Source organism: Gadus macrocephalus, chromosome 16 (genome assembly GCF_031168955.1).
Source record: "Gadus macrocephalus chromosome 16, ASM3116895v1".
NCBI lineage: Eukaryota > Metazoa > Chordata > Actinopteri > Gadiformes > Gadidae > Gadus > Gadus macrocephalus.
The window spans coordinates 21,368,191-21,384,093 of NC_082397.1; the positions used below are offsets into that span (position 1 = coordinate 21,368,191).

General features: G+C 44.2%; 1 protein-coding gene across 2 annotated transcripts in view; it reads left to right on the plus strand.

Annotated features, from left to right (window-relative positions):
- The window catches only part of sgsm2 (small G protein signaling modulator 2), a 66,896-nt gene that overhangs the window by 20,434 nt on the left and 30,559 nt on the right, over positions 1-15,903 (plus strand). For both annotated transcript variants that reach the window (XM_060075974.1, XM_060075975.1), the window contains exon 3: positions 3,601-3,769. In XM_060075974.1, the coding sequence (XP_059931957.1) occupies positions 3,601-3,769 (169 nt within the window). The remainder of the gene's footprint in view (positions 1-3,600; positions 3,770-15,903) is intronic.

Genomic DNA, 15,903 nt, shown 5'->3' on the forward strand with positions numbered 1-15,903 from the left:
CTCTCACATCCAAAGTATCCCAATGATCTCATGCATTGTTATGTGTTACGAGCGCACACCCATCTTCCATCAAATGAAAATGCTAATGGTGGCAGGCCGCTACGTACCCAGTCAGGATGTGAGTCGAGCTGAGATAGAGCCCATCAGAACACAGAACCAGAACAAATGATTACAAACAGGTGGAGCAAACTCTGCTAGAGTTTACACCTTGGGTGGGTGCGACCAGCCGGTGCGCCGATCAGCGTTCAACATTCTCGGTCTACCGTCTCCTCCCGGGAGTGTGCGTTGAGCAGGAGTGGTGTGCCTCAGGGTTGTGAGCAGACCCAGACGATTCCCTGATTATTCCTGACATGATGAGATGGATAGCAAGCAGTTACCAGAGACAACGCAAGCCAATCGGTAGGCAGAAGGTAAACTTTACGCAAAACAAAAAGAAGTAAAGACATAGTCAAATGAGCTATCCTTTAATTAGCTCAGTGGCAACAGGATCGGAAGACTGTGCGAGGACAATTAGTTTTTAACACGCGTTCTGACTGGGGTCGTCTTGCGCCTCGTTGCATTACATTACCCATTTTATTGCATGGCAGCTATGGGCACCTGAGAAGGGGAGAGGGGGAGGGGCAGTAATGGAGTTTGTGGATGCCAGAGAGGATGGTGTGTATGTAGGCACTGGACAGATGAGGCCAAAACACAAAATGGCAGATTGCAATCCCATTTTATTTTTCTCCTATCATGACAGCATGATACTTCCCATGCTGTCTGTCCTTTTAGTGCACTTGCACTCAAACAAAAGAGAGTAATCTGCACAAATAATTTGTTAACCGAAAAAGAATAAGCTTTTACAAGCTACTGAGAAGCCAAGATGGGTTTTAAAGGACTATATCTTGCATCACATAACCATTAAGACTACTTTTAAAGATGCATGAATGTAAAAAAAACAAAGAAACATTTGTATCCAGTAATGATAATCAAGTAATTGTGATCACTGGTCAATGTAATTAATCAGTGAACCTTGATTGTGTGAAAGGCACAAAATGTAATAGTGTTGTTGGCAATTTGTTGAGCGTGGATCTGACACAAGATTGTATTCATATATATATATATATACATAAATATATATTTTTTTTTTACATCAAATCTGCACTGTTGAGAATCAATAATCAGTGCCCAGATACCTTTCACTCGCAACATGTTTTGTTGTATCGCATTAGCCAAATCAATGTGTAATTTAACCAAAAGAGAGGCATTATTGCTGCAGACAATTATGTGGCTGTGTTTGGCTAATGGAAAGTGCCTCGTGATTCATGGGCGACCGCACACTCCAAAAGAAGGAGAATCCTCTGTGGTCGTGACTTGGAAGGGAAGTGCAGAGTGTGAGGGGGCGGAAGGGTGGGTGGTGGACCCAGAGAGACGACGATGCCGACGCCTGATTCTCAATACATTTCAAAGTCATTCAAACATGACTACGAAAAAAACCAACCCACACCCAACAACTCCAAACTCAGACCACACAACCGATGCTCTGAACGAGCTCCTCATCATTCATACCAGCGGCCCTTTCAGGAACATCTCTGATCAGACAATCCTTCTGCAGTTGTTGGGACAAAAAGCATCTCAGAGATCTTGGACAAAAACCCTCCGTCTTAGTATCATAAGTATTCGTAGATTAGTATTAGATAGTACCATTTTGGAAAGGGAGTTATTATTAGGAAGTACATTACTCATTCTTAATATTCTTAATAGTAATATCTCCTTTTTTAGGTAGAACCATTTTTAATAGTTCACATTGCCCGTACATGGTAGGTCAAGAGTTCAGCTTATGGGGTTCCCCTAACCCATGTTCTCCAGGAGAAAGTATTGGCTTGATATTAAGGTGCAGAACAGCATCTGCATAAACGTATTTCCCCATACTTCTCTTTTTTGTTCCATCCACCTGAAATATAATTGCAGGATATACGTAGGAGGAGCGATCACTAAGGAGGCGTGTGTTTCTCTCTCACTTTATTGGTACAATATATCAGTCCCTCTTGTTGGAGCATCTCAATAGTAATGCTCAAATAAACCTTCCAAGCACTTTCGCCTGTAACACTGTGATTCCGTGTTACATGTGGTATTGTGCTGGGCAATTGCTGGCATTCTCACTAGTCTGACTTTTGAATAATAATCAAAGTCAGATAACAGCCAATTTTGCTGAATGGGGAGTTTTACTTTCTTTGCTCTGTATTTGTAATCGTGTTTCTAGGTGGCGGAATTCTAGAAGCATGTTATTGGCTTACAGATAACTTGGCCAGCGCTGGTCAATTAAACTTTTCCGGTGGGAAGAAAAGATAAAACATCCGGTCCGGGCTACATCGTGTAGAGTCAAAGTGTCTCTCTAGGTTTCTGGCCATCACAGAAATAATCAAATCCTTTTCTGAAAGCTCTTGTGAACATCTTGGCGTAACTCTACCCATCTTCATGTTTTTGCCGTCTAGCCAGGGCTCCCCCCAGAAGTTCTACTTTCATATTACTGCTGGATCCGAGATCAGTCAGTAGCTGGTCTGAATAAATCCATTGCTTTTCTAGGTTTAGATTGCTCACCTCCATTTGAATTCATATCCACGGTTGAAGCCAGCCACTGGTCCATACATTGGCCCGTTCTGACTTTCGACTTGTCAAGCAGTGTTTCCATTAGCTCGCATTTACCGGCAATTAGGCACTTGCAATTCAATTGGCTGGTAAATATCTTTGTTTTTCTTAATTTGTATTTGAAACACCTCATTGCAATGTCTACATTTTTTCTAAAGATTATAATTTTAGTCAATTATAATACAATTATATATTTTTTTGAGCATACGTTGACTGCTGAGCTGTCAGTGATTACACTTTAGCTTGTGGCTTACTGAATGTTTAGACTTCCACTGCCCTCCTGCGACACACACCACCGGTGCATTCACACCTGAGCCTTTTTTTCTGAACCCCAGAGCGTCTCCCCCGATAATACGGTTGGTTTGCGTTGGTGTGAATTCTCTATCAAACTCACTCTGCTTGAAAACAGGGGTCTCGGCCCGCTTCCAAGTGAACTCTGGTTTGATTCCCTTTTGGTGAGAACTTGATCCGACTAGCTTTAGGAAGCGAACCAACAAATAATGCATTATGGATTGAATGTACACACTACTTCAATTAATCGTGTTTCTAGATGGGTTGCAGTCAGACATGATGCATTAACATTATCAATGAAGAGGAGACTTGTGAAGAGAAACATGCGAAAAACGCCTTTCATTACAACACATATTTTCAACATGTCGTTTTGAACATGCATAAATCATTACAAACGCGGGACATGTGTATTACATATGGCTGTTATATTTTACATTTGGGCCATCAATTTGAATCTGTTCGGCCACCTTGGCCAGCTAAAAACTTCCACCAGCGGAAAACCCTGGTGCAAGACCTGTCCACTCAATCACAGCTCAAATGCCATCCGATGCCATCCGCTTGATTGAAAGGGTTGTCTTCCAGGCCCTCTTGTACAAAAAACGGAGTGTCCCACCTAAGAGAGACTGGAAGCCTAGGCTAGTTGGCCCCTGACTGTTCTGTGTGTTTCGTTCCTCTCGCCAGCTGCCATCGAGGCTTGCCTAGGTCACATGCTGAAGCGGCGGGCGGCCGGCTTCCTGCGCAGTGACAAGATCGCCGCCCTGTTCACCAAGATCGGCAAGGTGAACGACACCACCAGCGACGTGTGCTGCAAGGTGCAGGAGCAGCTCCAGCAGCAGTCGGATGTCTCAAGGTCAGTATGTCTCTTGCCAAAACACACACCCAACTCTTGGAAGTGAAAATACATTGGGTTGACACTAGGGCTGAGAGGAATTTGGTCTTACCGTGGCTCCTACGAAATCCGTAGTAACCCTTTTGTATTCGGTATTATTTGTATTTTATTTTTCCTGACAAATTTAGCGATATTTCAAAAATGAGAAAAGTAGTTTAAATCTGTAGGCTTGTAGAACAAGCCTAAAAACATAATTTTAGTAAAAGACTCAAAGGTTGGGCCAGATTCAGCCAAAGGTAGTGCTAAAATAAGCACTTGATTAACAACTTTCATGGTGCAACCCATACTGTTGTCGCGTTCTTGAAGAAATTAGTCCAATCCGGATCGCTTTTAACTCACTTTATTTGTTTCGGTATGGTATCTATGAAGCAAAAGGGGTGAATTGTATTTAACGCGCATGGAGAAAAATATTCTGCAGAGCTACTTCAAGCCCCGGGGATTCCCCCGGGGCTCTCGACGGGCTGCCTATGTTTCTGACCTCAAATCTGACTCCCGCTCTGGTTAGTATCAAGTAGGCGTGGCCTGTGTGAAGTAGTCGTGGCCTATGTGACGTATTGGCTCCGCCCTCCTCACCTGTCTAAAGGTGCTGCCATCTGTGGCTGGAGTAGTTATTGCAGCTTGTGTGTTCGATCCTGCTTTCTTGTGGCTATGTGAGGGTAACGCAGCTTGTGTGTTCGATCCTGCTTCCTAGTGGCTATGTGGGGGCAGCTTATGTGCTTAAAATATGTAACACTAGTGTCCAACCATTTGGATATGATGCAATCACCATAACTTGACCAAACGCCCACACAAACTGACTATGTGCCCAAGGAGGTAAAAGCTACCAACTTGGCCCACATCTAGGTCTACCAGGTGACTGTGGGACAATAGTGTGAAAGACGCATAGCAATTAGACCAAAGAAGGCGTAGATATACAATTTCAAGTAAAATATGCATATTCCCGACTTTTAAATCACCAAAACATAGGGCCCTATTTTAACGGTCGGAAACGCAAGTTAGAATCGGAAGTAGCTTTGTGGGCGTGTCTCTGGCGCTGTTGCTATTATACCGGCTGATAGATGATCTTGCGCCCGATCAGTGGCGGTTCTAGTATTTCTCTGAAACAGGGGCCATTAAGGGGCCACATGTTACATTCAAGGGCCAAGTACAGGGTGCATCCAGGGGACAACAGGGGAACGTCAGGGGCCAATCAGATTTCAGCAGGGGCCAGGGCCCCTGCGCCCGATGCAATTCTAAAAAGGGTTGCCCTGAAGTAACCCAATTATCCGTAGGTGTGGTTTGGGCGCAACGTGCAATGAACCAATGAGAGTGCCATCTGCCATCCCCTTCAAGAGCCATTAGCGCATTTGCACCTGACGAGTTGATATTTTTACGTTTGCAGTCTCCGATGAGACGGATGCATGACCACATGAATTTCAAACTTCAAATGGCTCAGTTTATGGCCGAATAATATGGCCTATTTCAAACATGCAATAGCGTTTTCTTCTACAACTTCAGAAGTACTGAGTCGTCAAAGAAAACTTAACACACATATGATATGCGGTCTTGTGGCCGCAACTGTGGGTCTATTTAATGATATGCGACACTACATTAACACACATCGTTTCTTACCAGTAGGGTAGGCCTACATTATCGTTATCGACGTGTGTTCCTAATATGCATGTGTCCCCCCTTTAATGTCGGCCTACGTTGCCATGGACTCTATTATATGTTACGTGTTTAGTTTGTGTGCGTTTAAACAGAATCAGAATCAATTTTATTACATCTTATTGTACAGTACACAAGAGTAGAATTCTTAGGCTTGGTTCCTCAACATTCACATAGCAGCAACAGTACAAGATAAAATAAATAAAGATAAGAAACCATAAGAAAAAATTATAAAACAAGTAGCAGCATCAATAATAATAATAAGTAATGAGGTGTAATAAAGTGGGAAGTGTAATGTGTCCAAGTGGTAGTGGGAGTGTTAGCAGCCACAGCTAGTGTTATTGTGTAATAAATAAATGCTGTGCTAATACAATAGACATGTATACTGTTAAATACCAGTCTGTTGTTGTGGTGTGCGTGTGGATGGTTTGGGGGTAGTGTGTTTCTCCAGGAGCCTGACTGCTTGGGGGAAAAAACTGTTTGGCATCCTCTTGGTTTTGGCCCTTAGGCTTCGGTACCGCCTCCCTGATGGCAGTAGCTCAAACTGTTTCTGGTTGGGGTGGCTGGGGTCCCCAATGATTCAGAGGGCCTTCTTGACACACCGGGGCTTATAGGTTTCCTGGATGGAGGGAAGCTCAGATCCGCTGATCCTCTCAGCTGTCCCTTGTGCCTCAAGAAGAAGGCACAACAGACTTTTTCAGCCGCCTAAGGTGAAATAGGCGCCGCTGTGCTTTTTTCACCACCTGGTTGGTGTGCTCCTCCCAGGTGAGTTCTTTGTTGATGTGGATCCCCAGGAACTTAATGCTATCTACCCTATCCACAGCAGACCAATTGATGGTGATGGGGTCTTGAATCTGTCCCTTCCCTCTGAAGTCCACTACGAGCTCTTTGGTTTTGTCGAGGTTGAGAATGAGGTTGTTGTCCTGGCTGTACTGTGCCGGACAGTCGACCTCCCGTCTCATCACCATCAGTGATCAGGCCGATCACTGTCGTGTCATCGGCGAACTTGGTCACTGCATTGGAGCCGTGTATAGCCACGCAGTCGTGGGTGTATAGGGAGTAGAAGAGGGGGCTTAGGACACAGCCCTGGGGGGCTCCTGTGCTGATAGTCAGAGGGGCGGAGATCTTAGAACCTATCTTCACCACCTGTTTTCGATCCGTCAGGAAGCCAAAGATCCAGTTGCATAGGCTTGGATCAATGCATAGGTCCCTGAGCTTCCCGGTGAGTCTGGGGGGGACTATTGTATTAAATGCCGAACTATAATCCACAAACGGCATCCTCACATAGGGGCTGAGTGGAGTGCTGTGGCAATGGCGTCATCTATCGATCTGTTGTTTCGATTGACGGGGGTCCAGGGCTGGTGGCAGCATTCTGCAGATCAGCACCTTGATGAGCTTTTCAAAGCATTTGCTCACTATGGGGGTGAGAGCAACAGGGCGCCAGTCGTTTGGGCATGTTACCTTGCTCTTTTTACTGGAATGATTACTGATGACTTGAAGCAGGCTGGCACTACGCCCGTGGAGAGGGAGAGGTTGAAAATGTTTGTGAATACACCAGCAAGCTGGTCCGCACATGCTTTGAACACCCGGCCAGGTAACCCGTCTGACCCGGCAGCTTTTCGGATGGTGATGGGTTTGAACACCACAAGTACATCCTCTACTGTGATGACAAGAGCGCTGGCTGTATCATCTGCAGAGTAGGTTCTCTCTAGGAGACTGGTGTGGCTCACTTCAAAGCGGGCGTAGAAACTATTCAGCTTGTCAGGTAAAGAGTCAGAATAATCAGCTGTGCAGCTAGGGGTCTCTCTGAAATTAGTGACTGTGTGTAGTCCCTTCCACATTCTGCATGGGTCATTGCTGCTCAGCTGTGACTCTATTTTCTTGCCATAATCCCTCTTAGGTGCTTTGATCACGAGGTTAAACGGGCAGTTTTCATTTCAGTTGTATCTCCGGTTTTGAATGCTGTTTACCTAGTAGTAAGTGCCGTTTTGACCTCAAAATTAATCCATGGTTTCCTGTTTGGATTCACACTAACTGTTTTTGTGGGCACTACTTCTTCTATCACCTTTCCTATGAGACCCAGCGCTCCTTCCGCGATCTCATTGACGTCACTGTTCTCCGCGAACACATGGTTTGTTCCTGAATCCTCGAACGCCAGACTTCCGAGTCAAAAGTCGAAGATCTCCCAGCTTTCTGGCGCCATTTCTCGAAGGCATGCCCCCTTTTTGTCATCATCTTTCAAAAATCTGAGAGTAGACCGAGAGAAGTGATGACGCTCTCAACAAAATGGCTGCGCCCATGAAGAGAATTCTTTTTTTTTGTATTTGTACCACGTAGGTCATTTTAATGTCGATTTGAAATGTTCTTACACAATGTAATGTGCTCTTACACATTACATTGCTACTTTATTCACCAATTTATGCATTGCATGGTCTTGCTCTGCGTGCAATTCAATGTAAAGTTGTGTTGTTTGTTTTCGGGCTGGTTTTCTAAAGAGACTTATGTAGCTAACAATAAACAACGAATTTAATGAAACAATCACAAAGACGAACAGGAACGCTATGAATCCTCCGAGACCGGAAGTGATGTCAAACGTGCAACTTGGAAGGCTGGCACCGAGGATTCAGGAACACACCATAAGTCATGGAATCAAAGCAGTCCTAGAGGATAGCGTCTGACTCGTCAGACCAGCATAGACTGGTGGAGACGTTTTCACCCTGTGCTTGTAGGCGGGCACAAGGAGGATGGAAGAGTAGTCTGATTTGCCGAACGGTGGGCGGAGGAGGGGTTTGTATGCATCGCGGAATTGAGTGTAGGCGTGATCCAAGCATCTTCCACCTCTCGTGTTTACAGTTATGTGTTGATAGAATTTTGGCAAAACTTTCTTCAGCGACACTCAGTTAAAGTCTCCCACCACTATTAGAGCGGCCTCTGGGTGTCTGTTTTCTGTTTTGCTGATGGTTCCGTACAGTTCCTTGAGCACGACATTTGTGTCAGCTTTTGGTGGAATATAAACTGCTATGCATATGACAGCAGAAAAGTCTCTCGGAAGCTAGTGTGGGCGGCAGAACAGGACTAGGTATTAGGTAGATAGGTATAGATGGATGCGCCTGCATTCATTCATTCTTTTAAACACTCACTCGCGGTAAACCTATGTTTTCTCATGATCAAATAGGCCCTATCAATCCTTGTCAAGAAAATATGTGTTTGCTGGACAGTGTTTGCAGATGCATTGATTTAAATACAACTTATTACCGCTGTATCAGCTGTTCTTTCCCAAATAATTTAACTAACGTTATCATTTACCCTAAAACCAGATTTTTTTTGGAAGGCTGGGATAGAGCCTACTTAGCTCTAGTTTATCCTTGTTTTTATTATTATTTTAACGCATGGCGTAGCCTGCTACGGTGTTCATTCATGCAGCCCCTATGGAGAAAATGTTGCAGTTCCGACCTGCCATGGTACCTCAAAATAGCAACACCAACTGCGCTATGCGCTAGTGCACTTAGACCAGGTAATTGTCGGTCAGTTGCGCAACTGCTTTATCGATCTGTAAGATAGCACCATGTATCATTTGCGCCGGAACACGCCTCTGATTTTCGCTGACACGCCTCTCAGGGCGTGTCAGCGTACTGTAAACTACCAGAGCCAGGAGGTGACGTTAGGCTGCTAGATCAGAATACTGTAAACTACCAGAGCCAGGAGGTGACGTTAGGCTGCTAGGTCAGGGTACTGTAAACTACCAGAGCCAGGAGGTGACGTTAGGCTGCTAGCCTCTAAAATCTATTTCTCCTAAATTGCAAAGGAATTGATGAACAATTTGTTTTTCTTCTCTGATCAAAGTAGCTGAGATCAAGAACATCCATAAAATCAGCTGTAATAAACAGGGATCAGCCAGACACTTCACCCAAACTAAGGCCTCCTCCTTACACCATATGATTTTCACAAGATTTGGGGAAGACTTTTAAATGGAAAATGCCACATTTCATGTTCAATGTAAACTTGAGGATATGGTATTAAAAAATACATGGTTTTAAGTTGGTTTAATCCGTTTTCCCTTAATGTGGGAGGAAAATAGCAAACAGCTACAACCTGGCATGGTATATCTCCTCTTGCTGTACAATATTAATGTCTTATTGTGAATGGTCCCTAACTTGAAATAATTAAATTATAAACTAAAATTTCTAAATGAAGGCCAAAGTACCTTACACCTGATTTACCTAACCCAATGTATTATGGGTTGCCAGCACAGTAATGAGGAGGATGGGACATGTCTCATGCCATGAACCGATTTATCTCTAGACAATGTAATTTACTTGTAATAGTGGTTGCGAAACACAAACTGGTTGAATGGATGCACGAATGCCATGATAGAATCACGTACCTGTAGCTGCCTCTCGCAAAGGGAAAATACTCTACCGCGCAGCTTATTCACAATCAAAATACCAGAAATATGGGCATTCTAGATTCTAGATTCATAGACATTCTTCATTTTAGATTTGCGTCGGGCGCAAGAGTCATTTATCCGCCGGTATAATCGCAGCAGTGGCAAAGACTCCCCCACAAAGCTACTTCCGTTTACGCTTCTTACTTGCGTTTCAGACCGTTAAAATAGGGCCCTTAGTTTGACTTGATGGATTCATGGATAAATATTCAAATGAAGGACACATTTTGAGATTAAACTAAATCTCTGACACTCTAAAAAGACATGGTATCTCCAAATTAAAAGAATAAGCCGCGCAAATAAAGACAAGTGGTCCCGTTGGCACCGTTTGTCACAGTGCTAAACCAGGAGGGATAAGCTCAAATGGCAGACCACTCAGGAAAAGTAACAAGAAAAAGGCCTTTAATATAGGCCTTCAATAATCTCCATGAAACAGACATAAAAGACATGGAATTTGGGAACTACAAGGGACATGACAACAACAAAGAACAAGTAAAGTGAACTGGTATATAATGGGAGAGACCAATGGGGAGATGAGGTGCAGGTGAAAAGGTTGACAGGGAAGCTCTAAAAGACCCCCCCTCCTGAAACAGGAGTGCTGCTGCCAAGACACAGCTGGATTTTACATTTCTTTTTGATTTCCTCATTGGGAAGGATACATCTTTCAGCCGTCAACTGCATGGGCTTTACCACACACGAGAGGTTTGTTCGCCATAAGCACCTGTCATTCAAATTTAACTCCCAACTCCCAACTGATGCTTGTCTTCTTTGTCGGCTTACTGTGTGTGTGTGTGTGTGTGTGTGTGTGTGTGTGTGTGTGTGTGTGTGTGTGTGTGTGTGTGTGTGTGTGTGTGTGTGTGTGTGTGTGTGTGTGCATGTATATTCAAATGAACATCATCACGAGTACAAGCCTGGAAATAATTAATCATAATCAGACACACACAAAATAATCCCCTGTATGTTTAATTGACTGTAATGGGCCGCATCATTGCAGTGATGCGGTAATGGTCACAGTTGAGTTCCCACAGACATAATGGCCGGTTAGCCACCAAAATGAGTAGCCTAACATCTCCTCCTGGCTCTGATAGTTGACAGTACTCTAAACTAGCAGCCTAACATCACCTACTGGCTTTGGTAGTTTACAGTATTCTGACCTAGCAGCCTAATGTCACCTCCTGGTTCTGGTAGTTTACAGTATTCTGACCTAGCAGCCTAACATCACCTCATGTCTCTTGTAGTTTACAGTATTCTGACCTAGCAGCCTAACATCACCTCATGTCTCTGGTAGTTTACAGTATTCTGACCTAGCAGCCTAACATCACCTCATGTCTCTGGTAGTTTACAGTACCCTGACCTAGCAGCCTAACATCACCTCCTGGCTCTGGTAGTTTACAGTATTCTGACCTAGCAGCCTAACGTCACCTCCTGGCTCTGGTAGTTTACAGTATTCTGACCTAGCAGCCTAACGTCACCTCCTGGCTCTGGTAGTTTACAGTATTCTGATCTAGCAGCCTAACGTCACCTCCTGGCTCTGGTAGTTTACAGTACTCTGACCTAGCAGGCTAACCTCCTGGTTCTGGTAGTTTACAGTATTCTGACCTAGCAGGCTAACCTCCTGGTTCTGGTAGTTTACAGTATTAGTTAACAGTACTCTGACCTAGCTGCCTAACATCCCTTGCTGTTTCTGTTAGTTTACAGTATTAGTTTAAAGTACTCTGACCTAGCAGCCTAACATCCCCTGCTGGTTCTGGTAGTTTATAGTATTAGTTTAAAGTACTCTGACCTAGCAGCCTAACATCCCCTGCTGGTTCTGGTAGTTTACCGTATTAGTTTACATTACTCTGACCTAGCAGCCTAACATCCCCTCCTGGTTCTGGTAGTTTACAGTATTCCGCCTAGCATCCCTGCATTACCATGATCATTATGGGTAATTTAATGGTCGACAAACCCATCTTACCCTTTCTCATACAAAATCCACAGACACAAATACATTTCAGACTTGCTTTTAGATGGAATTAAAGAAAACATTTGAATTACAGTGGTAGCTGGTATATCAGATTAGCATGAGTCTATGTCTCCAGAGGAAAATGAGTCATTAGTCATAGGACTTCAGCTTTAACATGGTTAGGAATGAATACAATATTAAGCCAAATGAAATTGAACATCCAAGAATTGAATATCATTTGCTCAATACGATTATAATGCAAGTTCTCAGAAGAATATAGGAGGGGGAAGGAATGGCAACGTTATACAAACAGACAATATACTTAACAGTGGGTTGCCGTTAGTAAATAATAGCAAACAATAACAACAAAACTTGGTTTGTGCAAAGTTATCACAATAACACCTTATCAGAGCCGAAGGCCTGTGTTATAAATCATTTTCATCACTTTTACTCAACGTTTGGCTCGATCTTTCCTTCTTGTGCATTCAGTTAAAAGCCTTCGTCTCTGCTTGTGCATGTGTGTGTGTGTGTGTGTGTGTGCACCAGTGTGTTTCGTCGATGTGTATTCGTGCACGTTTTAATGCATGCATCGCCCATCGCATCACGTCAGCCTGTCTGTATGTCTTTGTGCTTGTGTACACCACATGTACATTTGTACACGTGTGTAGTTGTATGAAGTACTTTGTGTGCGTAGCCTCCTAAGTGCAAGCCATGATGTTTCAGAGCCCATTAATTGTCCATTAGTGAAAGCCACATGGCTGCCAGCACCAAGGCTTGAGGGAGAGGCTCCTGTAGCCGGGGGGGGGGGGGGGGGGGGGGGGGGGGTGCAAACTAGTCATTACCTAACCCTTTGTTAATATTTGTTAATTGTTACTAAAATATCTATTTGGCTTAAGTTTTGCACACAGAGTGTCGCTGGTTAGGGTTAGGGCTGTGTGGGCTGTGTGTTAGGGTTAGGGCTCTGTGTTATGGTTAGGGTTAGGGTTAGGGCTGTGTGTTAGGGTTAGGGCTCTGTGTTATGGTTAGGGTTAGGGTTAGGGCTGTGTGTTAGGGTTAGGGCTCTGTGTTATGGTTAGGGTTAGGGTTAGGGCTGTGTGTTAGGGTTAGGGCTCTGTGTTATGGTTAGGGTTAGGGCTGTGTGTTAGGGTTAGGGCTCTGTGTTAGGGTTAGGGTTAGGGTTAGGGCTGTGTGTTAGGGTTAGGGCTCTGTGTTATGGTTAGGGTTAGGGTTAGGGCTGTGTGTTAGGGTTAGGGCTCTGTGTTATGGTTAGGGTTAGGGTTAGGGCTGTGTGTTAGGGTTAGGGCTCTGTGTTATGGTTAGGGTTAGGGTTAGGGCTGTGTGTTAGGGTTAGGGCTCTGTGTTATGGTTAGGGTTAGGGTTAGGGCTGTGTGTTAGGGTTAGGGCTCTGTGTTATGGTTAGGGTTAGGGTTAGGGCTGTGTGTTAGGGTTAGGGCTCTGTGTTATGGTTAGGGTTAGGGTTAGGGCTGTGTGTTAGGGTTAGGGCTCTGTGTTATGGTTAGGGTTAGGGTTAGGGCTGTGTGTTAGGGTTAGGGCTCTGTGTTATGGTTAGGGTTAGGTTTTTATAACGACATTCGGCTCTTATTGGTCATAGACCTTGGGTGCACTGGCACACCATCTCCCAATCTTTTCCTTTACTTTTTTTCGGTTATTTCTTTTTTTGTGTTTTTTTGGTATTTTCTTTTTTTCATTTTTTCTTTTATTCATTAATATTTTTCATTTTCTGGTGTGTATTCTTTTCTGTTTCTTGTGGAAAAAATAAAAGAATAAGAATAAAAACAGAGGAAGTGAAGGAAGAGCAGGGGGACCAGCAGTTGGGGTCTGAGGAGGCGCGGAGCAGTATTTTTTGTGTGTACCCCCAAGGGGATCAAAGGGAGCAGGGTGCCGTCATCGTCAGAGTGTCTAAGGGGCCGGGGGCCCGAGAGACCTCCCATAATGAGACAGTCAGCGCGGCAAACGGGTCGATAAAAACACTTCTAGTAAAATAATGCATGCTAATGATAAAAGCGGGGGATCCAGGGACCCTGCCCGTCAGAGCATGCGATATAAATATATAAATCTCTAAATAAATACATACATACGTGCTAATACTGGCCATCCATACTCATACTGTGGTAAAAATGGTAAATAATATGTATAAATAAAATTGTATATATATATATGTAGAAAATAAAATAGAAAATTGAAAATAAAAGGAGCAGGCTGCAATTTTGAAAAAATTCATAGTTAAAACCGCAGGAGCCCTTTAATAAATAAAACATGCACATGTAAAATCATGGTAAAAACATATAAAAATACGTCAAACTCAATAAATAAAATAAATAAATTGAATAAAATAGGATGAAGATAAATAGAAGAATAAATAACACTAAAAGAGACATAATAAAATCATTCACACATCCCGATCATCCTGTAATAAAAAAGAAGAAAAAAAGAAAAAAGAAAACACCAAGGGAATAAAATATTATAAAAGAAAGCACACGGAAGGAGTAAAAACATGTAATACATTAAAACACACAGTCGACCCGATGCCGCGCTAAGGGAGAAACCCAGGGAGGAATCCCGGGACAACCCAGAGCCCCCAGTAGCGGTCCAGTGTGGACCCTACTCCCTTATGTTAAGGCCCAAGGGGGTAACGGTCCTGAGTTTGGTTATCCATCTGTGCTCCGCTGCCTTCCTCTGTCTATCCGACCAGCACGCCTTCATCTCCAGCCCGGTGATGAATAATGAAGTAATGGGGTGTGTTTGGAAATGTTTGACTAGTTGAGTGTTGAGTGTGCCTATGTGTATTGTATATAAATGTTGTTTAAGTCTGGTGAGAATGGTGTGCTTTGTTTCGCCGACATAGATGATGTGGCATTCGGAACATGTAATGGCGTAAATGATATTTTTGTCCAGGATTGTGAGTTTTTGTATGATAGGGCTGGAGGTGGAGGCGAGCTGGTTGCGGATGACCGCCAACTGCTGGAAGGGGCTGTGTGGGCTGTGTGGGCTGTGTGTTAGGGTTAGGGCTCTGTGTTATGGTTAGGGTAAGGGTTAGGGCTGTGTGTTAGGGTTAGGGCTCTGTGTTATGGTTAGGGTTAGGGTTAGGGCCGTGTGTTAGGGTTAGGGTTAGGGTCGTGTGTTAGGGTTAGGGTTAGGGCCGTGTGTTAGGGTTAGGGTTAGGGTCGTGTGTTAGGGTTAGGGTTAGGGCCGTGTGTTAGGGTTAGGGTTAGGGCCGTGTGTTAGGGTTAGGGTTAGGGCCGTGTGTTAGGGTTAGGGTTAGGGTCGTGTGTTAGGGTTAGGGTTAGGGTCGTGTGTTAGGGTTAGGGTTAGGGCCGTGTGTTAGGGTTAGGGTTAGGGTCGTGTGTTAGGGTTGGGTTAGGGTTATGCAAACAACTAATATTTCATTAATGACGAAAAAACGATAAACTTGTGCCAAATGGATATTTTAGTAAAGATTAACAAATATTGGGTTAGGTAATGACTAGTTTACTACTTATTATGGCACCTTATTATAAAGGGTTACCCGCAAGCACATTTAAACACAATGTTGGCACAAACACGTCCCTCATCAGAGGGCGTCGTGGGACAGCGGGCAGCACAATTAAACCCTGGTTCAGGCACAGTGGTGCCTCTGGTTGTGTGTCTGTACACAACTGCAGCGGTGCACTCTGGTTGTCACATCCTATTTGCCCTTATTTCCCCAGCGAGGGGCTGGGCTACGCATTAGAAGCCATTATTGTTTATGGATCGAGACCGAGCCCCTCCGCCCGCCCTACCCGACCGCCTTGCACTCGTGTAACTCATCCACACACACACATACATAAACCCCCATTCACTCACACACAAGCCACACACACACACACACACACACACACACACACACACACACAAACAAGCACGCAACTAGATCGATATTCAAATAAATATGTAACTAAATACACAGGCGTGCACACGCTCCTTCCACTTCCCTCCTCACCCTCCCCCCTTCCTGCCACCCAACCTCAGGGCGCCATCGCTCATTCACTCTGGTTTCCACGGCAACGGCATCGTGCCACT